Raw genomic sequence first — 27,232 nt, forward strand, 5'->3', positions numbered from 1 at the left:
ATTTCACAGCACTATTCGCGACGAAAGCAAAACGACGCAAAAACCAACCTGCCGAATTGTTAAATATTTTGTGTCCTTTTGCATGCACGGCAAAGCAGGGTGACGCAAAAAGTCTCAAAAACCAAAATGCACTCAGAAATGTGAAAGTTATCATACGTCCAAAATTCAAATCAGTTTATTAAAGTTATCAATTAATCAATTAAAATCAAGTTTTTACCGAACATAGATTACATATTTACCAAACGTTTGCAGCCAATAACTCAATTTTGTTTACATTGGTTTATACGACTTAATCAAAACAAACTCTAGAAATATTATTATTTAAGATTTCTATCTAGTCCTATTTTTAGGTTGATGAAAATGTCAATTAAACATTGATCGAAAATTTATATAAAATATAGATTAATTTATTAAATAAAAATAATGGGGAATATTATTTTATTGAAACTGTCAAACGCATCGACAGTGTAAAGATTCTTAATTTATGGCAGCTGCTTTTTGTTTTTTTCCAAAAAAAATGACATCATCTGAAAAGTCAGAATTGTAGCAGCGCAGCAAAAGAATTTACGCCAGCCGTAGAATCTAGAATTTATTGTGCTTATTTGCCCCGTCTACTGTTATTTCTGCCATATAGTGTCGTGTGTCCGCTATTGTGTGCGTTGTTCTAGCTGAACAAAATTTTTGTGTTTCGTGTTCCGCATCCGGTTGTGAACCTCCGCGCCGGATAGCCCCGTCAAATGCCCATCCATCAGTACCACAGCCACAGTGCACGATGGCCCTCCCGAAGGTTCAGTAAATCTTTGTAGAGAGGTTTTTTGGTCAGTTTTTCTATCTGTAGGGTGACAAACCTCCACAAAAAGCAAATGAGGACAAACAGTACCAGTGACTATTCCGACAACAGCATCGTCATCAACTATCACGACATTTACAGCGACGTTCAACAGGTAAGTGGGAGCAAGGCATACAATTCCTCACATTATCGTTCCCTATTCGAGACGATGGCAATTCCCTTTTCCGGTTCCGTTCGTGTCCCACGTTTGGATGCGAAAATCGAACCTTCCTTTATCTTTGTTTAGTTATTTTTTTCTATCTTTATCCTCTCTTGTGTCTGCTTCGGGTTTGGGTGAGGGTGTGCATTTTTGTATTTGCTTTGTCTTTTAGCACAGTCCTACGACAAGGTGAAAGATCAATTAAGACAGATCTGCGACGCGAAGAAAACATCGGTCGAGAGCTGCTTTATATGCACACAAGACAGGCCCCAGGGTTACCAAATACGGCGGATGCCATTGAAAACCGAAAAGGGATCCAATTGAAATTATTGTCTTAGACTGAGGAAGGAATGCCTGAAAAGTTAAACTCGCTAACATCGAAAACACAGTAAGGCACGGATACTTTGTGTTTGCTTGCTGAATATTTGCTTAGAAGACAAAATGCTATTAATATGTTCCATATTGGCTGAATATTTTTTTCCAGGGACTATCCAGTTCTCCTAACTTAGGAGTCCTAATTGTATTGAAAGACATAAACTGCATCATCTCATGCTTTTGTTTACATGAATTTCGGTCATGAAATTCGGTTAAATCTCCTAGCTAAAATTTTTTTGGGTCCTCAAGTATTCTAACTTACTTTCAGCACTTATACTTAATACTGCATCAGATGTCTTCCTATTTCTGCTTTTTATACTTGATATTCCCAAGTAACATTTTAAACTCCTTATGGTTTTATAAGAAAGAACGCAAGTTTTTTAATGGTATTGAATAAGCTTCTTTAGTTGTTAAGCGTATTTTCAGAAGATCATTATAAATTTTTTCTTCAAGATATCTACAGAACCATTACCCAACCTTTTTCTAAAACTCCAATTATATTCAAGACTATTTCAACCCTACGACAACACTTTGGCCCGAAAGAAAGCTATAAAGCAATTACAGAACCTTTTTATACAACAAAAATAAAACCACTTGAAAACGTCAAACAAACAAAGCTATTTGGTCTTAAAAAAAGCTCATACCGGAATAACATTTCAGATCCAATCAAAGTGTCAAAAATTATTCAGAAACAAAATGGTTTTTTTTATTCCCAAATATCAACCTGAATTGGCTCATTTTAAACGTTTTTAACTTTTAAAATCATAACAATTAATTTCCCATAGAGTATGAAGAAAAAGTGTCCCTTGGTTAACCTGGCCGTCACCATTTTGTCATATGAATCATGCCTTCGACGATTTTCTAAGGAACCAGCCTACAAGAATTGCCTAGCAGTCAACAAGGAATTTTACAGTTTATTTCACCTGATCCGCTATTTTCAAATCCGCCTTCAACAATTTTACGCAAACCAAATGGACGAACAAATCTTTGAACGAAAAGTTTCGATGGAGGCTTCATTGGAGTTGCATCTTTCTAAATCGTTGCGCAGATTAGTGTCCAGCGATTGAGAAATAGAAAATATTGTAAATGTACAGGATAAGAATAAAACAGTTTAGAGATCGTGCTGTGAACAAGTTCTTTTTAAATTTCATCACTATACGTAACTTATTCCTTCGATGCTTATGCACTTTTTTTTATTAGGGCTCATATCATAAATATAAATCAAAATGTATATACAATAAAATTTCTAACATAACACTATGACAAACTTGTTTTACTATTCTTCAACACTATTAACCACCATCCACAAACAGTTCCGGTTCTCCCGGATACGTTGCCACACCACCAATTTCCTGCCGCAATGTCTTCCCAGCCGGGTTAAGTTGATGCCATTCCGGAAGGCCTTTCCGTGCATAACCAACGAAAATGAGCAGCATCCCGGGAAGCATATCGCAGACGAACCTTGAAAATATATAAACTCTGTTGCTTAATGCCACATCAATATTATTTCAACCTACTTACCCAATAACTTTGAAGCGCTGGATTTCATTTTCCGGTTTTCTATCAGCAGTAGAGAAAAATCCTTCCGCTGGCGTGAAAACACCAGTGAATCAGCCCAGTTACTGATACACTAAAGATTTCAGGAGCGGCCACCAGTGATTAGCGGAACTTGATACCGGAGAAGCAAACTTCCGAATCGCGAACGAAATTCTTTGTTTACATTTTGTATTTTTGTTGGTGTTGCATTGCACTGTCAGATTGCACTGAACTAAATCAGACAATTAGTGGTATGAATAAGGTTTAGTAATTGCTTCGGTAGCTTTTACTTTGCTCGAAATCAAGCAAAGCAAAAGCCCAAAGCATTTGCTTAGTTTGGTATGAATAAACATTTGCTTAGCAGATGTGTACTAAAGTCTTAGAACATAGCTTTTGCTTCAAAAAAAAGAGCTATCCAACCAGCAGAATCTGAAATTTTCTAAAGTAAAATGAAAGAAGACAATAAAAAAAATGAAAAGCACGACTAAAATAGCCATGAAATCGACGGTGCGGGTGGTGGGTGTAAGAACGATCGGAAAAATTTAAGTCAATACATGCTCGTATGTTGATGTTTAAAGAAAATTGAATATTGTCAAACAAAAAATGGCCTAGCTTTTTAACATTTATCATAAGCTCTCCCACACGTTCTCGGATCGGGATAATCCGATATATAAAAAAAATAGGCAATAGGCGTGCATCTTAACTTAAGATGTTTTTTTAAATCATTGAATTATAAAAAATCATATAAATTTGGGAGATCTGAATTATGTTTTAAATTATTACAACTTTCTTCCAACTTCAAGCCGATTGGGACTTCTTCCACTGTAGCCGGATTTTTTTAATTTGAAATATTTACTAATTGATTTGTTTTGTTCCATCTTAGACGAATCATTTCATACAACAACAGGAATATGAAAAAAGTTGGGTTATCACTTCGACTGTTCTTTATCTATGTTGAAAATGCCTTTTTAAATTGTATTGCAGTGTAATATTGCTAATTTTATAAATTCATGACGTTGTTGAAGAATTTGTTTATTGGAAAAGTCTGCTACCAAGCATGCTTAGAAACTAAAGTAATTGCTAGGAGATTTCTCGAGCGATTGCTTCAGATTTGGGCTTTATTCATACCAAACTAGCTTGTTCTAAAAGTAAAATCTCCTGACTGAGAAAACAGCTGTCAGAAAAAACTTTATTCATATCAACCGAAGCAATTGCTTTCTGCGACTGCTCGAATGCTCGATTTAGTTTAGCAAAAGCAATTGCTAGGGTTTTTTCATACCACCTAATGGGTGGTATGAAAAAAGCTTAGTAATTGCTTTTGCTAAACTGAATCGAGCAGTCGAGCAGTCGCTTAAAGCAATTGCTTCGGTTGTTATGAATAAAGTTTTTTTGACAGCTATTTTCTCAGTCAGGAGCTTTTACTTTTAGAACAAGCTAGTTTGATATGAATAAAGCTCAAATCTGAAGCAATTGCTCGATAAATCTCATAGCAATTGCTTTATTTTCTAAGCATGCTCGGTAGCAGACTTTTCCAATGAAAAATTCTTTAATAACGTCATGAACTTATCAAATTAGCAATATTTCACTTCAAAACAATTCAAAAAGGTATTTTCAACATGTATAAAGAAAAGTCGAAGTGATAACCCAACTTTTTTCATATTCCTGTCGTTGTATAAAATCATTCGTCTAAGATGACAATAAACAAATCAATTAGTAAATATTTCAAATTTAAAAAAATCCGGCTATAGTGGAAGAAGCCCCAATTGGCTCAAAGTAAGAAATAATTGGTAATAATTTAAAAACATTTTACAGATCTCTCATTTTTAAATAATTTTTTATAATCCTAAGTTTAAAAAAAAATCTAAATTAAAATGCGCGCCTATTGCTAATTTTTTTTATACATCGGATTATCCCGATCCGAATACATGTGGGAGAGCTTATGATAAATATTGAAGTTAGGCCATTTTTTGTTTGACAATATTCGAATATGTATTCATTTTTCTTTAAACATCAACATACGAGCACGCATTAACAAAAAAAATCCGGTCGTTCTTACACCCACCACCCGCTTCGTCGACTTCAAGGCTACTTTAGCCGTACTTTTCAATTTTTGATCGTCTTCTTTCATTTTACTTTAGAAAACTTCATATTCTGCTGGTTGGATAGCTCTATTTTTCGAAGCAAAAGCTATGTTCTAAGATTTTAGTACGCATCCGCTAAGCAAATGTTTATTCATACCAAACTAAGCAAATGCTTTGGACTTTTGCTTTGATTGATTTCGAGCTAAGTAAAAGCTACCGTAGCAATTGCTAAACCTTATTCATACCACCCAATAGCTCTTACGAAGCTCCGTAGAAAGATAATTTGGTTTTATTAAGAGTAAAACTGATTGCCAAGGGAAAAAAATATCCTGTAATGGCATTCTTCCAGAATAGATGGACTTGTAAGTGCTGTCTTCAAGACAAATAGAAATTTGGAACAAATCGCCATCTTTTATGAAATAATGACCAATTCTCAATCTGTTTCGCACAAAATATTCCAATTTAAATCGTTATTTATATTGATTCGCTTAAAAGAGAGTTATCTGCACAACAAATAAAATTAAATACTGACAATCGTGACTGAAATTCTATCGTAAAAATGAAATATTTTGGTTAGGTATTCGAAAAATTATTTATTAAACTCTTTTATTTCGTAACATTGCAGCGGGGCGCGTTTTATATGCCAGTTTTCCGAAAAATTGACCGATAAAATTTGAAGCGCACCATTCTTATCCAATCAGATCATGAAAAATCGATTATTATGATAATAATAGTAATTTTCGGTCTTAGACGACAAAAAAAATACAATTTATTTGTAGTTGAGCCAGAATCTTCTATTTTATTAGATGCAATTTTAAAACCTGTTGATCATAGTAATCGAGAAATATTTAAAATTGGTCATAGTAGTCCGATGTTCAAGAATTGCAAATAAATCACTCTTGTTAAGTATCTCGTTGAAACCACTCGTGTTTTCACTTACTCTCCGTTATTTTCCATAAGGTTATGAGCCCAGAAGCGGGTGTCATAGCGACGAGATAACCAAGTTGAAAATTTTTCACACGTGGTGAAAATTTTTCTGTTTCGGCAAGAGGATGACTGGACAAGGCGGATCGAATGGCCAACAAGCGCGAAGCGGGGCACTTTCGAGGACACCGATGTCCAGTGGGAACGGCCAGCAAGCGAATTCCTCAGGAAGCAGTCAAGCGGGAAGCGGAACGATTGCGAGGGCGCAGATTGCAGGTGGCAGCATTTCCCTACCTTTGTCGGAGCGATTGCGTGGCCAAGAAAATTACAGCTCTTGGTCATTTGCAATGAAAATGGTGCTCATCCGTGAAGGAACATGGGCAGCGATTACGGCGGAAGAACCATCCCAGCAATTGTCGGAACGGGCTCTGGCAACCATCTGTCTGAGTATCGAGCCAATCAATTACAGCTTGGTACAGAACGCGCAGACAGCTAAAGAAGCGTGGAATGGCCTGAAAGCAGCGTTTCAAGAAACCGGATATCTTCGGGAATCTGGCCTTCTTCGGCAGATGACCGGGATACGGCTAGTGGATTGTGAATCGGTCGAGGTGTACGTCAATTCGCTGATGACCACGAGGCACAAGCTAGCTGAGATCGGGTTCGAAGTCAACGACCGGTGGATGTCGAACATTCTTCTGATGGGACTTCCGAAGCAGTATGAACCAATGGTGATGGGTCTCGAGGCGTCAGGAATCAACATGACGGCGGACACTATACGAGCAAAGATTTTGCAGGACGTCAAGTGGCCGGATGATGATGCGACGAGTTGCGAGAGGGCGTTTTATGGTAATCATCGAAGTCAACCGAAAAAGATTACGAACGGGAAGCCAGACAAGTCAGCTATCGTGTGCTATAGGTGCAACCAGAAGGGGCATTATGCTGTCGAGTGTCCACAGAAACCGGACAGGCACTCTTCATTCATGGTGCGGAAACGTTGTGCGAAATCGAACGATGTCTGGATTTTTGATTCCGGTTCTTCATCGCACATGTGTAACAATCGAGAGGTACTGGCTGATGCACTTCCAGTGAAAGAAACCATCGTCGTGGCTAACAATATGGAGAGCTCAGTTGTAGCTAAGGGAAACGCAACTCTCACAGCAGACGTCTTAGGTGAGTGTAGCACTTTAAACATAAAAGAAGTTATGTGTATTCCAGATTTGGCGACGAATTTATTGTCCGTAAGCCAGATTTGTAGTTTCGGACATCGAGTTGTGTTTACGAGAGATTCGTGCACGGTTTACAACTCCAAAGACGAAGTGATTGCGATGGGCGATCAGCAAGATGGTCTCTACAAACTTCGTCGGTATGGCAAAGACGTTGCATTTGCGGCAACGCCAAAAGAAGATTTGACGTGTTGGCACAGAAAGATGGGGCATTTGAATAGACCCACAGTGAAGCGTCGGACGTGGGAAGCTAAGTCAGAAGCAGGAATTTTCGACGGTCATTCAACTGGGACGAAAGGCTGTCGCATCCACAATCCCCGGACCAAGAAGGTGCCAAATAGTTGCAACGTTGTTTTCAAAGGATTTCGAATTCACTCGCGAGGCGACGAGGAAATTTTCCGATTCCCCGAAAATTCGAATATTGAAAAAGGGTCCGAAAAGAGGAAGGCAGACAAAATGGTACAGCCAGATTCAAGGGTCGTTAATCCGGGTGGTCCGTTATCCGGAGAGGTTAACAAAGCGGTTTTCGGCAACAAGTCCGAGTTTGACAATATTATTGGCTCAAGGAGAAAACCATTGAACTATACCAAGTCGAGTCAACTAATCGAATGCCGGAAACTCTCACCAAAGCGGTTCCGGTACAGAAACTACAGGAAGTCAGGTCCTTCCATGGAATTCAAGAATTCTCGATTAAGGGGGGATGTTGATCATAGTAATCGAGAAATATTTAAAATTGGTCATAGTAGTCCGATGTTCAAGAATTGCAAATAAATCACTCTTGTTAAGTATCTCGTTGAAACCACTCGTGTTTTCACTTACTCTCCGTTATTTTCCATAAAAACCGTTTCTCAAAAACAATTTATTCACGCAAGAATTCGTCTTCTGAAACTAGAATTGATTATCCTAATTCAGTTCTAAGCAAAGACATTTTAAAACCTTGCGGTTGCATAAGGTTCTTATATTTTTCTCTTCAGAACCTCCTGTAGGTGGGCCTTTTTACACTTGTAAGTGTTGTATAGTTGTTTTAATGAAGTTTATATAACTTAACGTTGTTTTATAACGAAGTTTAGAAGCATCCTTCCAGAAATTTATAAAACTAAAATTGTTACTTGGGATTAAATATTATCTAATCAGAGTTCAGATTTGAAATTTGGTCTTTTCCATAGCGGAATTATATTCAGTTCAAATTTTAACACTAATTTAACTTTTTATCTAAATTTAATTGGAAATATCGATCATTAATGTTTATAAACCCTCTAGAACCCAATTTTTGTTTTCACAAAATTCACAGAAGTTTAGTTTTATGATTACAAACAACTTTTGTTCTACGAAAAGAATAAAAATTCACGATTTTTCCAAAAATGGCATAACTACAAGGGCTTATAAACTTGACTTACAATACTTTTGAGGTTGTAGTTTTTACACAATTCAACCATTTTTTCTTAAATTTTGAAGTTTTGAAAGGCTTTGATGTATTTATAGATCGATAGCAAATCTTGACCAAAATAAGTTTTCTGTTGATTTTTTACGATATAAAAACTAGACATCATTGAGGTTTCGATAATTTTCATGTAATAGCAAGCCGAGACCAAATTGAGGCATTACCAACTAGTTACATGACGTGAGACATGAGATTTATGAAGAGGACATGAGTCATGAGATCTGAGGCATGAAATATGATTTCAAATTAGTCAATGAACTCCTTTGAATTCAGCCACAAAATTCGAAAAACCTAAAACTAATATTTCACTAGCTAACTTGCTGGCATCCTCATCATTTCCCTCCCTTAAATTTTCCAAGCTAGGTGGCTTTGAATCATTTGTAGGTAAAAATAACCTTCGAATGCTCGGCAATTGTGCCGTTGGCATTGTTCTGGGTGTTAACAGGTAGACTATTTTTGTTACCCAGCCTATTTTGGGCGTTGTCAGGTAAATTATATTTCTTCTTACCTAAGAACTTGAACCTTGATTTGGTACATTGTCTCCGTTAAACAGATAGGCTGAATTTTTATTGAAAATTTCAATGCTTTCCGCTACATCCAATTTAAACAACAAAGGGTTAAATCACGTGGTGTCTAGGAAACCGCGAATGTACGCAGGTATTTAGTTCTGGATGTCGAAAAAGCTATTAGGTTTAGCACTTCAAGCATCCCAGGAATCCAACGACTCCAGCAAAGGATAGGAAGGCACGAGCGAAGGTGATTTTGCTGATCGATCCAATGGGAGAAATTGGAATCTGCATTCGAGACCCGTGGTCTGAACAGAAAGGTTTTTCTTCTTCAACGATTCGCGAAAACCGATCGGTCATCCTGCGATCAGAGATGTTAAAATCGCGAGTCTACATACTCGCACTTTGCCCTTCTTTGCAGAACGATTTTATTTCGTTATACTTAATCTGCAATGATGCTATCTAATGCCATATTCGTTTTCATCTGGTGGAAAGATGGTTGTGCATAGGGTGGTCGGATTTACCGGTTTTTTTCAAATCCGGTATTTCGGTATTTGGAATTTTCAAAACCGATAAAACCGGTAAAACCGGTATTTTTCAAAGTATATCGAATTCATGAAAAGGTTTCGTCTAATTGCAGGTGTAGTAATGGCATAAAATGCGCAGAATTTATAACGCAATGGATTTTGCAACATTTTTAATTGAAAAATATTGCATTAAGCCTTTAAATTATCACTTTGTAATAAATCTATCATCACCCTCACGATAATCATGATATTTATCATCGTCATTTTATCATTTTAATTTCACATTGAGGATGCAGAAATAATAGAAGTTTCATATAGTTTGCGACGAATTTTTGTTTTAACCTCTGTAGAACAGTATTGAAGAATAGATTTTACAGATTTAGTAAAAGTTTTTATAGTCTTTCATGAAAATGATACGAAATTTGATATACAAAAAGATCTTCCGTTAAAAAATGACTTAATCAATTACCAAACAAAACTCAAACACTGTCACAAAGTTTTTGGGTGACTCACAAAATGACAGATTATTGTTGTCTTAAATACGGATGTTTTCCTCGCAACCTAGGTCGTGATAGCATTATGTTTGCCTTTCCAAAATTTAAACAAACAAATAGAAAAGAAAATCTTTTAAAAAATCAGTCAAAATTCAGCAATAAATATAGTTGTTTGGATCTGATCCATAAGCTCTTTGTTGCTATAATACTGTTGCAAATTTATAAAAACTTTTTTACTGCTTTGTCGGAAAAAGAAAATGCTTCAACAGCATTAAAAATAAAAACAACAGAGTTTCATCAATTAACTTGAAAATATTGATAGAGAAATTTCAAACAAATATTTCAACATGTGTTTAAATGCTGGCTCTATTGAAACATTTTAATTTTTAAAACAAAGTAGGAAGTTTCTAATCAACATTTTTGGTTTTTAATTTTTGAAAGCCCTTCACCGTTAAGAAAGATTTTGAAAAACTTGGCCTGTTTATAGATAAAACATGTTCGCATCTTTTGACCAAATTCCAGTTTTTCAATGAAAACTACTGACTAATAATCAAGCAATCTTAAACTTCTTGTAGTTGTTTCTTTTTTCAGTCATTGTTCACTTGTACAGTCTTGAAATGTTGTGAAGCGTTAGTTCGATAGCTGAACTGAAATGTGTAAAGTTTCATGAAAATATTTCATCTGAGTGAGAGATGGCAGCTTGGGAATGATTTTTTAAACGCTTTAATTCAAAAAGTACATCGGCAAGTTTTAGCAACAATCATATCTCACATACATAAACCTTGTAGCAAGATTTATTGAGCTTAGAGTTTGAAACTGATTGAACAAAATATAAGTATTTGTACTCATACCTACATATTTGGTAAAAAAACAGCTGTGTCAATTTTATTACAGTGCCGTTGATGAAAAGATGATGAAAAGATGATGAAAAGTTGATGAAAAATTTACCGGAAATCCCGGTTTTTTACCGTCCTAAAAGTCGGTATTTCCGGTATTGGAAAATGGACGGTTTTACCGGTTTTACCGGTTTCGGTAAAACCGGTTAGACCACCCTAGTTGTGCACCAACTGCTGTCATCTTCATATAAAAAAAACGTTTTGACAGCACTTGGTGCACTACCGGTGCACCACCAGGATGAAAACGAATATGGCATAAAGTTCAACTCGGAAAGCATCAGGAAGTAAGCTTCGGGTAAACTCGGCAGGAGTAAACAGCAATCAGGGGAAATATCAGCGAAGCAAACGAACAGTTCTGCGAATTAAAAAAAATCGTTTTCGTTCGGCAGCCGAACACATCAATCGGACAACGCATGGGGGCGTGGCTAAAATTGATAGATACAAGGGAACGGGAAACGAGCGAGAGAAGGGTGCGAGGAATGTTAACTCGGTCCGTCGGGCAACGATCGCTCGTGAGCATTCGTGTACGGTAAGCTTCGTTCTGTTGTTTTGTTGGTGTGATTTTATTCCTGCGAGGCATGGAAAACATCAATTCGGAACTGTTCTCTTCGTTTTGTGTGCAATCACGTCATGATTGGAACGAAGATAAAATCAATCTGCACACAACAAGTTAAACTCGGAAAAAATCAACCGAATGAGTCTTTCCGAAGCGAGTCTACACACCGCTGCCTGCGATTCCATGGCCGACAACGTGAACACCATCTTTCCGGCTTGTCATCAACTGAACAACATCGGTTTCCAAATATTCGAGAAGTGGATTGGTTCCATGCTCCTGGCAGGACTTCCGTCGGAGTACAGTCTCATTATAATGGCCCTGGAGAATTCCGGGCTTTCAATTACTGGAGACGCAATCAAGACAAAGTTGCTGCAAGAGCTCCAAATCCCAACGGTTGATGAGGCGCTTTCATCAAAAAAGCGATACGATGGTGGTGGTCGAGGCAGCGGTAGCAGCAAGCAGACGAAATCGGTTCCCTCCAAAGGTCCTAAGTGTCGAAAATGCCGCAAGTACGGACATTTAGCGAAGGATTGTAGGAACATCAAATCGGCAACGTTTTTTCACTGGTTTCTCTACGCATCAAGCTGTGAAAAGGGATCCATATGACGAAAACTCGCGAGTTGCTGTATAACATCAGGCTGTAGTGTCTTGATAATCGGCGTTAGCATGGGCGATGGAACCGAAAAGTTATTCTTTCTCTCCTTAAGAAATACCCGTAAGATCTGTCAAAAGTTGGGTGAAATTTTAGCTGCATCCCACTTGCACCAATGCAAAACCATCACCCAAATTCAGCATCGATTCCATCGCCTATTGTCTTGTCCATTAAGGACATAGAATAATATAGATAGAACTACACACTCATTTGTGGGAACACGTGAACAATTGTAAAATTGACCCATTATTGCGAACCTCCAGGATCTGTCAAATAACGGGTCATTTTGTCGGTTCAATTTTACACTTTTTTTGGAAAAGCCCGAGTACGCTTCAAGACGGGTAGTTTTCAATCTTGTAAAAATATCGCCGTCACCGGAAAAGCAAACATGATTGGCGAAACAAAAAAAAGCAACAGCGGATTGCAGTAAGTATTAATTTTCTTATGCTTTGAATTCTCTAAAATTTAGATTTAATATAAGTTTCTATTTACAGGACCGGACATGACGATATGGCACAAACTTTAGGACGTTCTTTGCCAGCAATGTTGCGAACATGCATGGGCCGAAAGGAAAGTTGGCAAATAATTGATGCAGCACAAATCAATGCCGCATTCCAATGATTAAGGTTAGTTTATTCGTCCAAATTATCAATGAAAATAAAATTTGCAATTTAATATCTCCTGAAATACTATGAGTCAACTAATTGGTTTTAATTACTTGCAGATTTCAACATGCTGTTGCCTGAGCCGTTTTGCTGCTATTAAATGTGAACTAAAGTGTATTAAAAGTGTTAAAACATTTGTGATCATCGAATAAAGTATTTATTATTTCGAACTTGCTCTCAATTTTATTATTTTACATGCAACATTTCATAACACAAAAAAACTGCTTCAAAGGGCTGACATCGCCATGCAGAGCGGGCTTCCAAAATAATGTGTAGATTTTACTTGCTTACATTACTAATTTTCACCTATGTTTGACGTACATGCTGTGTACACTATAAAGGGTACAAGGTCTTTACATGAAAAAGGAGTTAACCCAGTCTTTTCCGATAACGGGTCAAAACTACACTATAAGGGGTTGCGCCAGATGAGTGTGTAAGTAAGCGAGTGAAGAGAAAAAGGCGAGTAGTTTGACAGTCAGAATGCGAGGCGGATGCATTCTGGTTGTGCTCTTGTTTGGTCGGAACGAGAACCCTACACAGGCCTTCAAGCGAAACGGTGGGGGCAGCAAACGACACAGGCACAAAAGCGACGGACATCCTGGAGCTGGTTTGTAGATGACAAAACTCGCAAGATGTGGATGTATTTCCTGCAAAGCAAGTCAGCAGAAGAGGTTCTGAGAAGAAAGCTCAAGATTCTTCGCAGCGACAATGGCAAGGAGTACGTCAACGGACAAATGCAAGCGTACCTGAGAGAACACGGCATCCGGCACCAGAGGTCAAATGATTACACACCTGAGCAAAACGGCATGGCTGAGCGAGCGAATCGAACGATTGTCGAGCGTGCAAGGGGCAGGTATGGCAAACCGTTTCTGAGCGGAAGCAGTGCAGACGGCGGTTTATCTGGTTAAACGTTCCCCCTCGCAAGGGCACAAAGTAAACCTCGGAAGAAGCCTGGTCAGGTGAGAAACCTGATCCCTCCAACGTACGAATTTTTGGGACCGTAGGTATGGTCCATGTTCCGAAGCAACAGCGAGCGAAGTGGGATGCGAAATCTCGGCTTCTCGGATTTGATGAAGAAACAAAAGGCTACCGGATGTACGACATACGGGCCATCCGGTCTATTCAAACCTCTATCCAAAAGCATTTCGGTTGATAACATCTATAAAGGCAAAGTGGTCCTCGATACGCCGAGCGACCGCAATCCGACCATGGTGCAATTTGAAATCGAAGAGGTCCCCCGTACTGAACCAGCACCACATCGACGAGCATCTGAAGGCAGCAATCAGGTTCCGGAGACAGTTGACGAATTTTTCTTGGATTGCGGAAATGTTGCCGAAGTATCAAGCGACGAAAATGGTAGCTTATCTGATGCTACAATTGTTGATGTGATCCCCATCACTATGTGCTCCCCCTGCACAAGATTCCAGGCAAGTATGATGATTTTTCGATTACGGAGAAAGGTCTACCGCGTCGCAATATTTCAGCATCATCGTTCATTACCGCTGGTCCGTCTACTGGAGGTGGAAATCAGCCACAGCTGGGTGCTGTAGCAAAAATCGTCCGAAAGGCCGCGGATGTCATGCTTAATGACGATCCGACAACGCATGGCTGAACTTACGAAAGGAAGGAAGGTCATCCGGTGCAAATGAGTCTTCAAGACGAAGTATGACGCTGCAGGAAACGTTGACCGTTACAAAGCTCGTCTGGTCAGTAAAGGATTCTCTCAGCGAAAGGGGGTGGACTAGGACGAAACCTATTCATCCATGGTTTTTCACAGTTCCCTGAGATACCTTTTCGCCCTGGCATCTAAGCACGATCTAGTTTGTCACCTGAAAAAGGCGCTGTAGCAATCGAGCCGGGTAGGAACCGAAAATTGGATGCAGCTTTGAAAAAGTTCGGCTTGGTTCCATCAAAATATAATCCGTGTTTGTACCGACGCTGCAAAGGTTGCAAAATGCTGTTCGTTACCATTTGTGTTGACGATGTCATGATTTTCGCAAGCGACAAGACCGAAAAAGGCGACATCCAAATGAAGCTAAGTAGTACGTTCCGAATGAAGGATTTGGGATCAGTGCGGAACTGCTCGGGCATCCGGGTCACCCGACTGGAGGACACCATTATTGCGGTAGCTTCTCCGTTGAATCCTGATGTCAAGCTAACCAAGCAGATGTCGAGCGATTGACGTGATGGCGAGCGTATGGATAAGGTTCCATATCAAGAGGCGGTTGGCTGCTTAATGTATTTGGCGCAATGTACCCGACCCGACATCCTTTTTGCGGTCAATACGTTTCAACCAAAATCTATGCAGCGCTCACTGGGAAGCTGTGAAACACGTTCTACGGTACCTGCGTGGAACATCTGTAGTAAGCTCATTTATAATAAATTATGACATTTATCGTAAATTTTTTAGTTATCATAAAAAAGGTTGAATTGCTACGACCAACCTAGGGATGAATCATCCCAGAGGATGAAAATCCCGTACAAAAAAAAAAAAAAAAATTGCTACGACCAATTTCTTCAAAAACACTGATTTTTAGAGTGGGCCTAATTGGCACCTCTCTATCACGGATATCGAAATTATCGGAGGGTTCAGAATTTAGTTCTGAAGGCATTCTATGGAAAAAAATATATGGAAAGAGTTGTATCATTCACACCAGGAGCAGGAAACAGTGATCCGAAACACTTCGAACCAAGGCCCTGCTAGAGCAGCTGTTCAAGGTGGAACCCGAAGGGCGGAAGTAATCGACGATTCACAACAGAAATGAGGGAGATAAAAATAAGAGCACCTACAGAAAAAGTGGCATAGTGGTTACTAGAAGAGTTCAAAAGGATGCCAAAACCTACTTTCAAGCCTCAGGCACGGGTATGCAACGTTATACATCCCCTGTGATGAATAACTCTCTAATTTAAGCTTTTTTTTGGTCAGATTTAAGTTAAGTTTTCAGATGTCATGCGTTTTATAGAGTAATCGTCTGACGTTGCATATCCGTGGCCTCAGGGAACATAGGTGAGGATGGTAGTATGGTTTCTTTGTATTTTTCAGCCCTGTTTGCAGGCGTCCCAGTTAAAGAAGCTTCAATCTGTTAAAGGATCGGTTGCTTCAACAACATAGTGACAGCGCTTGGAGACTCAAAGTGCGAAACTACGCAAGAAACTTGTTGACTTGTGTATGAGACAGACATATTTCAAGTTTAGAGACCTGTTCTATAGGCAGACAAAGGGGGCTCCGATGGGAAAACCCGTTGTCTCCGTTTCTTTGTGAACTGTTTATGGCTTATTTGGAAGAAACTCTTGAACAACAGAATTTACAAAGATTTTCCCGAGGAACTTCTTACATCCGTAAATGGTTTGCACTGGCGAGCTACTGGCAACTAAGAACTGAGTAGCTTAAAATTAGCGAGATGATTTGAGGAAAGTAACACATTCTTTTTGCCCTTTCTACATACAGTACGTATGTAGACCCTTAAAAAAACTTGGCGTAATTTGGTGCTAAATTTGATATGATAGCAAAACTAGGTATCATGACGATATTCTGAATTTGTTATAACATTAGAAACCTGCGATCAGTGTGTGTGCAAATGAGATGTCCACTGATGAACTGACATACCTATATAACTCCCTGAGAAAATGAGAGGATAATATATGATTGGGGCATCTTGAATGAGAGGAATTTCGGAATTGAATGGACCAGAAAACATTGATTTTTTTTAAAATTGACACAAGTTCACTCACGGACATAGGTATTGTATATTTTAGACCCTTTTTTGAACTACTGAAGTTCGCTTTGAGGTCGTTATGAAGAACAGGAAAACCGCATTGGTTTGTTTTGAGCACCTTTTACTCAGCCAAATTCGAACTTCCAATGCGCCTGACATACTGGCGCCCTGATACTGGTTATGATGGTAACCCTGATTCGAAAGTGAAGACCATGCAGTTTGTACAAAAATAAAGTCGCTTGCGCCACGCAAACCAGTAAAATAATCAGTTCAGTTGCCGATCCCGATCGTTTTGGATTGATAACTTCGCACCGGCTAGGATTTGATTATTGCATAAAATAGCATAGCGCCAAAACTCATCAGAAGAAAAAATAATGGTTCGTTTCTTTTCCTCGCAAATGTTCCAGAGCACCGACAGTGGGTTGGATAGGCTAGAAGAAGAAGAGGAACCAATGATGTGTATCACAACGGGCACAGGCAACCCGCCGGCCCCACCGTCCTACAATCAGCTTCCGGGGACGGAGATCATCAGCGCAGGGAGATCGAGAGTCAGTTCCGGCGGAAATCAAACCATAGTCATAGTTAGCAGTACCAACAATAGCAACAACCAAAATTTAACGGCTGTAGGGGGCGGTCCCACCGTGGTGAGGGGGGATCGAGGGGGCGGCCACAGCAGCGTGATTATAGTTCAAAGTGGTCCGAGTACCAGCACCGGGTTCGGACATCAGGGAAGGCGTGGAGACCCACCGAGCTACGATGAAGTCATCAATCCGGAGGCGCCTCCACCCTCGTATGATTCGCTGTTCGGAAGAGTTCGGGAGGCGCACAAATCGTCCACTGGGATGATGGATTTCCTGAAAAATGTGGTGATACTGCTGCTCGGAACCTGTGAGTATATCTGCGAACTTATTCATAAGGTTGTAGAGTTTGCTTTACTAATTAGAGTATTGATTTAGTCGGTGTTTTGTAATTATCACATTTATTTCAATTCGCTCTAATTAGACGAGGTGATTCTTGAGAATTATGTGGTCCAATTATTTTCATGAATGCTGCATTCCGAATGCTCTGACCAAGAGTTGTGTTCTTGAGCTTTGATATTATCGTTAAAAATCGGATTCAAGTTGATATGCATATTTGATCATGATTGGATAACGTTTCGGACCTTACCCAGGATTTATGTTATTTATCTAGTTAAGAGTTTATTTAATATTTAAGATTAAAAATACCCTGAAGCATGTTACACTTGTTCAAAGATATTTCTGCTCTCTTTCAGTGGGCTGCACCATCATTCTCGGAATAACGATTGTGATCCCGGTCTGTATGATCGTGTTCGGATTCGTCTATCTCTACGATTGTCCGCAGGGAGAATACATTCCGGTGTACCTGTTGGTGGGTGGAGGTTTTGGGGTGCTAAAACAGTTGCTTCATCTGTCGACACGTGTTCGCAGCCGGGAGGATCAGGAACTGGAAAGGCTGCGCCAAAGTCCAACCCAAACGTTGATCAACTGTTTCATGCTGGGCTGGTTCATCATTGGATCATTTTGGATCTACCGCATTTATGAACCGAACTACGATCCGGCCCTGGGTAAATACTGTAATAAGTCCTTGTACCTGTTCACTTTCTGGTTGATTACGTCTGTCTACATGGCGTTGGGATTCATAACGGTGGTTCTGTGCGGCGTGAGCCTCATTAGCATAGCAATCCACCGAAGGACATAACAGTTAAATGTACTGTTTGAAATGTGAGGGCAAATGGACCACTGAGAACCACGGGTACAGGATAGTGTACGTGAAGTGAGATTGCTGGTTGGAGAGAGAATGGAAAGATTTGCAGAAAACACAGTTTTGAAAATGGCACCGTATAGAATGATGCTTTTATATTTATACAAATTAATATATACGAAAAGATAATCACATCAGCAATTTTTGATGGCTTGACAAAATCTGTGTAACACAACCACCAAGCCAATATATAAAAAAATACACTGAATTTTGATCAGCTGTGCATATTTTTGGACACCAATCCAATAATTTACCAAAATAAAATTTCATGCAAAACTAAGAGACAGTATTTTTCACGCTTCTGCCCCTTTTTACTAACTGTTAAATAATCAGCATATTCGGCAGGATTGGATAAAGATTGGTAAGAGAGGTTTTCTTGCAGCTTTCGATGTGCCATAAAGTTTAAACGAACAAACGAATTGAGACCCCACGAGAAATAAAATGGAAGATAGAAAAGGGCAAAGAATATCTAAACCTACAAAATTTTGCACTCGATTGGGGCGATTATAATTTAACTGTATCCGTCTCGCAAAGCTCTCTTGAATGGAGAAGTCAGCAGCCAGAAATGTTCCCACTTCTGTAGGTTATTTTTATACACTTCAAGATACACCTAGCTCTTTTATAAACCTAAGCCTAGGATTTAGTTAGCGTTATGTATATGCAAATCCATCCAACAGATCAATCCGAAAATCAAAATAAAGCTTAGTTCTTTTAGAAATGGGACAGTTTCGAATGCCTGTATCTCAAAAACCATTCGTTTGAACGAAATACTTTCTATGAAGAAAAAGAAGGCAATGTTATGATCTTTCATGAAAAAATTTGAAAAAAAATATTTACCGTTTTTTGTTAAAGAAATTTCTACTTTATTCTTGGTATCTCCCATTGGCCGGCGCACACTTTTTTCAGTCATGGTATTGATCAGTTTCTCCAACTTATACTTCTTAAAATCTATATTTTAGGTGGCTTCACCTTCCTTCTTCAATTTCTGATACTTTTTGGTCCAATACTTCCCTGGAAACTGGAAACTGGAAGCATTCTAGTGGATACAGTTGTTTCGAAATGAACAAATTTGATTATTTTTGACCACATTTTTAAACGTTTTTTTTTTCGGTACCGGTTTTACAGCTTAAGAGCTTTGGAACTATCAAAAAATGGTTGTTTGAGGTTGGATTTCAATGAGTCATCATTAGGCAACACTTTCAGCTTATCGGAGAAAATTGTTTTGGACATTTCAGCGATCTACCCTTAGTTTTTCGTTTATTGAAAATTAAAAATGCTGGTATGAGACTTGCATTCCTTGATGATCCTTAACCGTTGTTGCCGATCATCTGCTTCACTCCAATGCTTGATTTGAACTTTGTGGACATTATTCACAGTGTTTGCATACTTATCCACCACAAAAACTCAGTAATTCTTTGAATAATCAACGGTTTTGTCAGCTATCAATTTGATAATGACGAATTTTATAGGAAACTGGGCAAAATTATTTTTTTCTTTTTCTCTTGCATCGTACATATCTCAAAAACGCGTAAATTTTAAATTTTGAAAAAAATAGGTCGAATAGTACTTTTTACAGGCAACAAAATGCTGTTAAAATTTTTAATATCCAATAACTAGTTAACGAGCTATTAGCAAATGAAAGTGTCCCATTTCTAAAAGAACTAAGCTTTAGGATTAAATCAAACTAAGATAATATGTTCACTGCAGTTCATTCATAAAAACTGTTAATGAATTCAGAATTCAAAAATTTACATTTTGGTAGATAGAATACAGTGATTTTTCATTGTTCATCTTTTAATTTCTAATGTAAAAGTCAAAAGTATTACACACGAAATTTTTCTATCGAATTAATTCCGCATTGTGTGATGTTTATCTAAATTTGTATAACAGGTAGTAGTACTTATTGTTTGATATACAATTTGGTTCGAAAATTCATATTAGAAGTTCAACGAAGTTAATTCAATCGACAATTTATCTGTACATCAATCATACCACATATAAACTTAAAATAAAAAAATAATCGGAAAGTGATACAAAAAAAACGACTAGTTGGTAAATGAATTTCGAATTTCACTCATTTATTATTAGTTTCAAACATGTCAAGCAACATTGATTGGAACGATCGACGCACATATTACGTTACAGTTATTCATTTCACATCATTTACTTACGTTGTAAATTAAATGTACGAACTTTTCTTTCATAAAAAAGCGACAAAGAATGTTAACCTTTAAATATCGAAAGGTCCTGTTTAACCCAACTGCCCTTTCGTTCTGTTAGACGCTATTTAATTTGGAAAAGATCACGTAATATGAGAAAATATTAAATAAGCATACAAACTTAAGGGGTACCACATCATTTACCTACCACAATATTATTTAAGTAAGGAACATTTTGCCTGCAGCATGTAAACAATTCAAATTATACCAAAAACCATGATAAAATTATAGAATCACGATGGTCCACATTGCGCAACAAATTTACAAAACAATACCAATGATCTTACAATCATCTCTTTGCAAACTTGTACGATCAATCCTAACAGTTTTTCCTACCAGTTATAACCTGCCATGGGAAATAAACTTGATTATTGAAGAAGAAAAAATTGTTACACCACAGTTAATAAGTAGTACGACATCACAAGTCCCGGTATCATGCTGAAAGCTAGTCCCAAGCCGGCGGCTCCCATGAGGGCCGAGCTCTGAACCAAATCCTTGGTGATGGCGCTGAAACAACCCTCTCGGTAGATAGTATGCGATGTCTGAAGCTGTTGGCAGGGCCGCTTTCGCCCACCGTAATCGTCCATACAGCAGGAGTCCGGTATGTGCTCGCCCCAGTCGCCAAAATCCTGGACACCGCAACACTGCAGCTCTTCCTGGGTCATGTCCCAGGAGACGGTTAGCATCCGGCGCCTCCCGTACTGCATCAGCGATATGTACATCGAGTCCCGCAACGATTCGACTATGCGGCCCCGGAAAACGAATCCCAGGATGCACCCGAGGAACAGCACCACGAACAGCAGGAAACTCATCAGGAAGTACTGCGAAATGGTGAGTGAATTTCAAGCTTTATTTATACGTTTTTTGAATTGGTTTTATTTTGTTATGTAACAATGAAAGAATATTTATTAGACTGGCTTTTGATTTATGACCTCAGAAAATAATACAGTCCATTTCAAACAAAATTTAAACTGAATACCGATCTGATCATCATCAAAAAGTTGCCGGTGGCTCGATTTCGGTTGAGAAACTCAACGACTTTCAAACTTCTAATCTCTCAGATGAAGCAATATTAACATGGGTTATTTACAGAAGTAGCATTGACTCCTACATTAACTGATGCTTAGCATACTCACACAAACTTCCTGAAAACCTCTTCGTCATGGAAGACCCTTGAAAAAGCTGGAAAAGTTGTAAGATTTTTCTAAATAAGGAAATCTTGCTGAAAACTCGTCTTATTTCATCAAACTTATGTCCTTTAAACACAGTCCTTTCCTTGTCTGAAAAAATTTGTAAGATATCTTTCTTTTCAAAGTTCAATATGTATAAAAGACGGAAACAATACTCAGTTAAGATTCCGGTTGACCTAACAAACTGGCCAGTCTCACGTTTGTTGCCTGCAATCAGATTTTGTACAGTACCTTATCTATTTTTCGCTGCAGAACGCCAGTTTGCTTTGAACTGCTTTTCGCTGCTAACAGTTTTTTGGGTCTTCTTAAAATTTTGCTTAACTATCGCCCAATATTTTTTGATTGGGCGACGTTCTGGTGTATTGGGAGGGTTCTTATGTTTGGGCACAACCTGAATGTTTTTTTGCGGCATACCACTCCATGGCCTTTCTTTTTCCATAAGTCATGTTTCTTCAGTAAAGGCAGCAAACGCTTTTGAAGACACTCTTTTAACCCTCATCCGCATTAGGGTGTCAATTTGACACTATTGCAAGTTTGAATGATTGTAACTTTTTTCAGAAGCTTCAAAAAACAAAACAAAATTCGGGGACCCTAAATGAATTCAAAAGTTCTTTAATATTGCATCTTTACTTTTTTTTATGGACGAACCCTGGAAGCCTGGACAAAAAAACTCCCTTTTCCGACTTAGAGTGTCAATTTGCAGGGCTGGTAGCGAGTCACTTTTTAGTGACTTGGTCACTTTTTTTGGGTCAGTCACTAAAAAGTCACTTTTTTCATCATTTGGTCACTAAAGTCACTATTTTCCAGAAAATGGTCACTTTTATCACCAAAAGTCACTTTTTTCACCGATAATAAACCAATGAAAAAGTAATTTAAATTGCGCGTGTTAATATTGACGGTAGTAACGGTAAATTACTTGATCAGACAGTCAGAAATTTTTTTCGCCTCCGGCGGAATTTCGGCATGAATCACCCTTGGCTTGAGACATTTCGATCTACGACATTATTTGACGTTCGTGAATTGAAACTAACTTTGATTGTAGATTCTAGTTTTTAGTTCAATCAACCTTTTGTATTGGAACTCAAAACTTGATATACAAAAACCCTATCTCGCCTTTAGTTAGAATGGGTTTTTATTAAGAAGTGTAACTAAGATTGAGATTGAAACGAACCATTTTTTTTTTATGAAAAAAAATCTCTTATGTCATAACAAATGTTATGATGATATGAAATATTCTTTAAAAAACAATTTCAGACTCAATTTTATTTCGTGTTTTTTGTTCTTCTAAATACTTTAAAAAAGGGTTGTAAAAATTTACACAAGGCCACAAAAATTACATTTTTTTTAGGTGCAATGAATTTAAACGGTAATTTCAACTAATTTGAGTTCCCCGAATCTAAATATGTATGCAATATTTCTATCAGCTTTTATATTTATAATTATTTATTTCGTCTTTGGTTTAATTACCGTACAGACTGATGACTTAAAAACTAGGAAATTCTTCTTAAGCCTATTTTAAAACGACGTTTGCACATATTAAAATTAAACTAATTAAACACTTAATTAAAAAGTTCACAACACTTGTCATTAGGGTGGTTTTGGCCATAGGCAGTACGGTGGTGAGGAATTGAAATAAACTGACGTTGTCGAAGTGTTCTCGTTGGTACATAAATGTTAACACGTTGTAGAATGTAAGCACAGTCAATACGGTTGGTCAATGTGTCGAATATAAAACCTTGCTGCAGTTCGACGCGCCGCTTTTCGAGTGAGGTTGGACATATAGAGCACACCTTTCCTCGTACGGTGGGTTTGTTATTGAAACGACTTTGAAAATAATTTAAAATCTTTAGAGAAGTTTCTGCACTTTCTTTTTACAAAAACTCAAATCAAAAACATATTATTTAGAAATAAAAGTTTTATATGAATTAATGAGCTTTAAATAGAATCAAGTTTTTTTTACACTTTCTGCTGTGATGTCAAAAATACTTGTAATGACATTTTTCCATAATCAGTTATCTATCAATTTTACTAGTAATAAACTCTTTATCACCAAAACTAAATGTGTTCGGCCGAATTTGACGAAATTTCTAGTTGAGGACACTATTTACTAAATCAATAATTAAAAAAATAAGCACCAAAATGGTTATGGTGAAACATGTTAATTGAAAAAACTCTTCCTGGAATGTTTTTAAAAACTGATATTTTTTATTTTCATATTGTTTTTATCAATTTTCAAATAAATTTACCGAATTTTATTGTACGTTTTTTTTTCAATTTTCTAATCAACTTGCCGGATTTTTTTCAATCAAACTTTTTAAATTTTTAAGACATATTTTTAGCAATTGTTTCCTTGTTTTTTAATTCTGAATTTTCGTGTTCTTCAACCATAAGCCTTTAACTCCAAATTTTTAATAATAAAACATAATTTCAACCTTCTGTTCTTTCAGGACCCAATATTTTAATCAAAAGAAACAAAATACTCAGAGCTTGTAATTAAAAGCTTAAAAACCTGCGATTAAAAATTTAAACACTTCTTATTAATATTTTTTATATGAAATCATGTTTTTTGGATCGATCATGATTTTTAAAATTATCTAAAAAGTTTGAAAAATTGTTCTAAATAGCAACTTTAAAAATAAATTTTAATACGCAGTGTTAACTAACTTTGTATTTGATTTGTGCTTTGAATATTAATAACAAAAGTTTTGAAATCATTATTTTTTATTTTTTATCAGTTTTTATCATTCACATAATTACTCATTTTCTAACATTTCTTTGTCAGAGTAGTTGAACATGGAGGATTTTACTTCATTAAAGGTTTTATGTCTGGCTTCTATAACTGGCACTTTTAAAATAATTATAAATATATTCTTCTTTTTATCAAATTAAATTAAAACATCAAACATTGAATAAATTCTGTTCAAAATTCATTTCTTATTCAGTAATCGGTAATTTACATTTTAAATCGTAATTAAATATTTTTTGTTCAAATTAAAAACTACAGCGGAATTTCTCACTAAACTTCCAGTTAAAAATGAGGAAAAGAATTCCAAATTTAGATGAATAAAAATTAACAATTATTATGATTTTCCTAACATCTATTCATGCTAAGTTTTGTACAAGATTTGACATTTATTTTAGAATTCAGATATTTTTTAATTTTAAATTTCCAAATTTTGTTTATCAGTCATTTTTTTAGTTTTTGTGTTGAACATGAGTGACATATGGTTTAAGAAAACCCTTTCCTTTTCAATTGTTTATTTTTGGTATTGTTATTAATTTTATCTAAATTTGAATTTTGAAAACCCCCCCGGAAGGGTCCATCGCACGGGCCAGACTGGTCACATTTTTTGTACTTCAAAGTTATTTTTTCGTTCTACATAGTCACTATTTGGTCACTTTTTTCGGTCCTCAAAGTCACTATTTGGTCACTTTTTTTCAAACTTTGGTCACTAAAGTCCCTACTATTTCATTGTCAAACCGCTACCAGCCCTGCAATTTGACACTAAAAAAGTAAAATCTATCTAAGTCGTTTGAATTATTATGAATTTCATATGAAACTTATATCACTAGAAACCTTGTGATGTCTGTATAATATGTTTGGCACATTATATACAGCTAAAGCTATTAGTTTTCCCGTTATTCAGCGGGAAAGAAAAAAAAACCGAAAAAACATGCCTCAGAAGAATTATTTCAGCTCATGCATTACATACTCAAAAAATATTTCTCTTATGCATATGAAAGCTTAAGTTAATGAAGTGAAGAAATATTTTTTTAATTTTTTTTTAATAAAATGGTCACAAAAAGTTAAAAAAAAGTGGTCTGACAAACCTACTTTTCATTCGATTGCTAGTAAAGACTGTTCGAAGGGTGGTAAAGTTAAAAAAAAATATGACTACAAAATTTATTCTAATTCTAACATTTTGTTGTATTTGGATTTTTGATACAACTAAAAATGAATTTACTACAATTTTTCAAATTTGACTACTTTACGCGATTTTTTTACATATTGAAATTTCATCTCTTTTTTAGTTCAGCGTTAGGTTGCACCCGGATTTTCAGTTTTTTCTCGCCGTGAAGCAATTAAAACAATATCCGTTGGAAAGGGAATTTAATTTACATTCAAATGAGGTGCAACGATTTACGCTGTAAGATTGCACAAAAATATAAAAATTATAAACGTAAAATCATTCCTGAATGTCTAGAATCACAAGCAGAACGTGTTTGTTTGCTCTCCGTATCCTACGGTAGGAGGTGATTTAGGCAGAGAGTCAAGCAAAATGCTCGAAATAATGATGCGTGTTTTAGTTGTTTTCTTATACTAAATTTTATTTTTTTTAAGATCATTCATCTCAGCAAAAGCTTTTCAAATCTTAAACTATTACTCATTTTCTGCGTTTTCTTCATCCAATCCGAAAATATACTTAGCAACAGCTTCTCCTGTCGCTCTGTCTTTGTTTCCCAGAGCCGGAACAATCCGAAAACATTCTTAGCAACAGCCTTCCCAACCAGAAGGCCCAATCAAAACGAACAATCAGCAGAAGCTGCCTTAAAAATCTGCGCTTCCTAAGCCAATCCGTCCTTTTCCTCCGGAGGGCGAAATCGAAACAAACAATTAGCAGCAGCCTCAAGACCGGAAGGCTTGATCAACACAAACAATCAGCAGCAGCCTTAAAAATCTGCGTTTCCTAAGCCATTTTGTCTTTTTCCTCCGGAAGGCCCAATAAAACCAAACAATCAGCAGCAACAATCCTAAAAATCTGCGCTTCCTAAGCCAAATCCGTGTTTTTCCACAAACGATCATAGCAGCAGCCTTAAGAATCTGCGCTTCCTAGGCTAAACGGACTTTTTTTAACCAGAAGGCCAAATCAAAACAAACAATCATAGCAGCAGCCTTAACAATCTGCGCTTTTGCACCCTCTCCGTCTTATTTACCGGAGGAACAAACAATCAAAGCAGCAGTCTTAACAATCTGCGTCTAATTTATCGGAGGAACGACCAATCGAAGCAGCAGCCTTAACAGTCTACGCTTTTCCAGCATCTCCGTTTTATTTACTGGAGCCGGAACCATTTCTAAACAATTTGAGCATCAGCCTTCCAAACATGTGCTCATCTTACCAACTACGCTATTGCCGTGTTTTTACGATTCTTATGAAACTCAACTCAGAGATTAACTCAGACACGTCTATCGCTCAGAACAATAGATAAATGACTGATTTTGTTTTGTTTGTTTATCCTTATGATGCCAATATAACAAACATTGTCATAGAAACTTATTTTATTTTATTTATCCTCGGGGTTCCCGATGTTGCCGAATACAATTATTATTTTATTTTATATTTATAAAATTTGATTTATTTATGTATGAATAATGTATAAGTAAACAGCTCTGAAAGCCCTTTTTCTGAATAAAACAAAAAAGTCTTACCTTATAACTTTATATCCAGGACAGTAGAACTT

At 37.1% G+C, this 27,232-nt stretch overlaps 2 protein-coding genes across 2 annotated transcripts; one reads left to right on the top strand and one right to left on the bottom strand.

The window, feature by feature from the left end:
- Window positions 1–519: 519 nt before the first annotated feature.
- On the top strand, window positions 520–20,962 carry LOC129745842 (uncharacterized). The gene is made up of 3 exons (XM_055739201.1): window positions 520–944; window positions 16,989–17,469; window positions 17,855–20,962. The coding sequence occupies exons 1-3, from the start codon at window positions 864–866 to the stop codon at window positions 18,298–18,300; spliced, it is 1,008 nt and encodes a 335-aa protein (XP_055595176.1). The 5' UTR covers window positions 520–863; the 3' UTR covers window positions 18,301–20,962.
- On the bottom strand, window positions 20,445–26,843 carry LOC129743228 (tetraspanin-9-like). The gene is made up of 2 exons (XM_055735206.1): window positions 26,829–26,843; window positions 20,445–21,403 (listed from the first exon to the last, which is right to left on the bottom strand). Exons 1-2 carry the CDS (start codon window positions 26,841–26,843, stop codon window positions 20,972–20,974), a joined length of 447 nt encoding a protein of 148 aa, XP_055591181.1. The 3' UTR covers window positions 20,445–20,971.
- Between the last annotated feature and the right edge of the window lie 389 nt (window positions 26,844–27,232).

The sequence above is a fragment of the Uranotaenia lowii genome, chromosome 2 (assembly GCF_029784155.1).
Source record: "Uranotaenia lowii strain MFRU-FL chromosome 2, ASM2978415v1, whole genome shotgun sequence".
Taxonomy (NCBI): Eukaryota; Metazoa; Arthropoda; class Insecta; order Diptera; family Culicidae; genus Uranotaenia; species Uranotaenia lowii.

What these genes read in the sequence shown, in the direction of transcription:
- LOC129745842 (XM_055739201.1), top strand. Translation starts at nt 864, where the DNA reads ATGAGGACAAACAGTACCAGTGACTATTCCGACAACAGCATCGTCATC. An exon ending in TTTACAGCGACGTTCAACAG is followed by an intron (nt 945 to 16,988) that starts GTAAGTGGGAGC and finishes CAAATGTTCCAG; the next exon opens with AGCACCGACAGTGGGTTGGA. An exon ending in GATACTGCTGCTCGGAACCT is followed by an intron (nt 17,470 to 17,854) that starts GTGAGTATATCT and finishes GCTCTCTTTCAG; the next exon opens with TGGGCTGCACCATCATTCTC.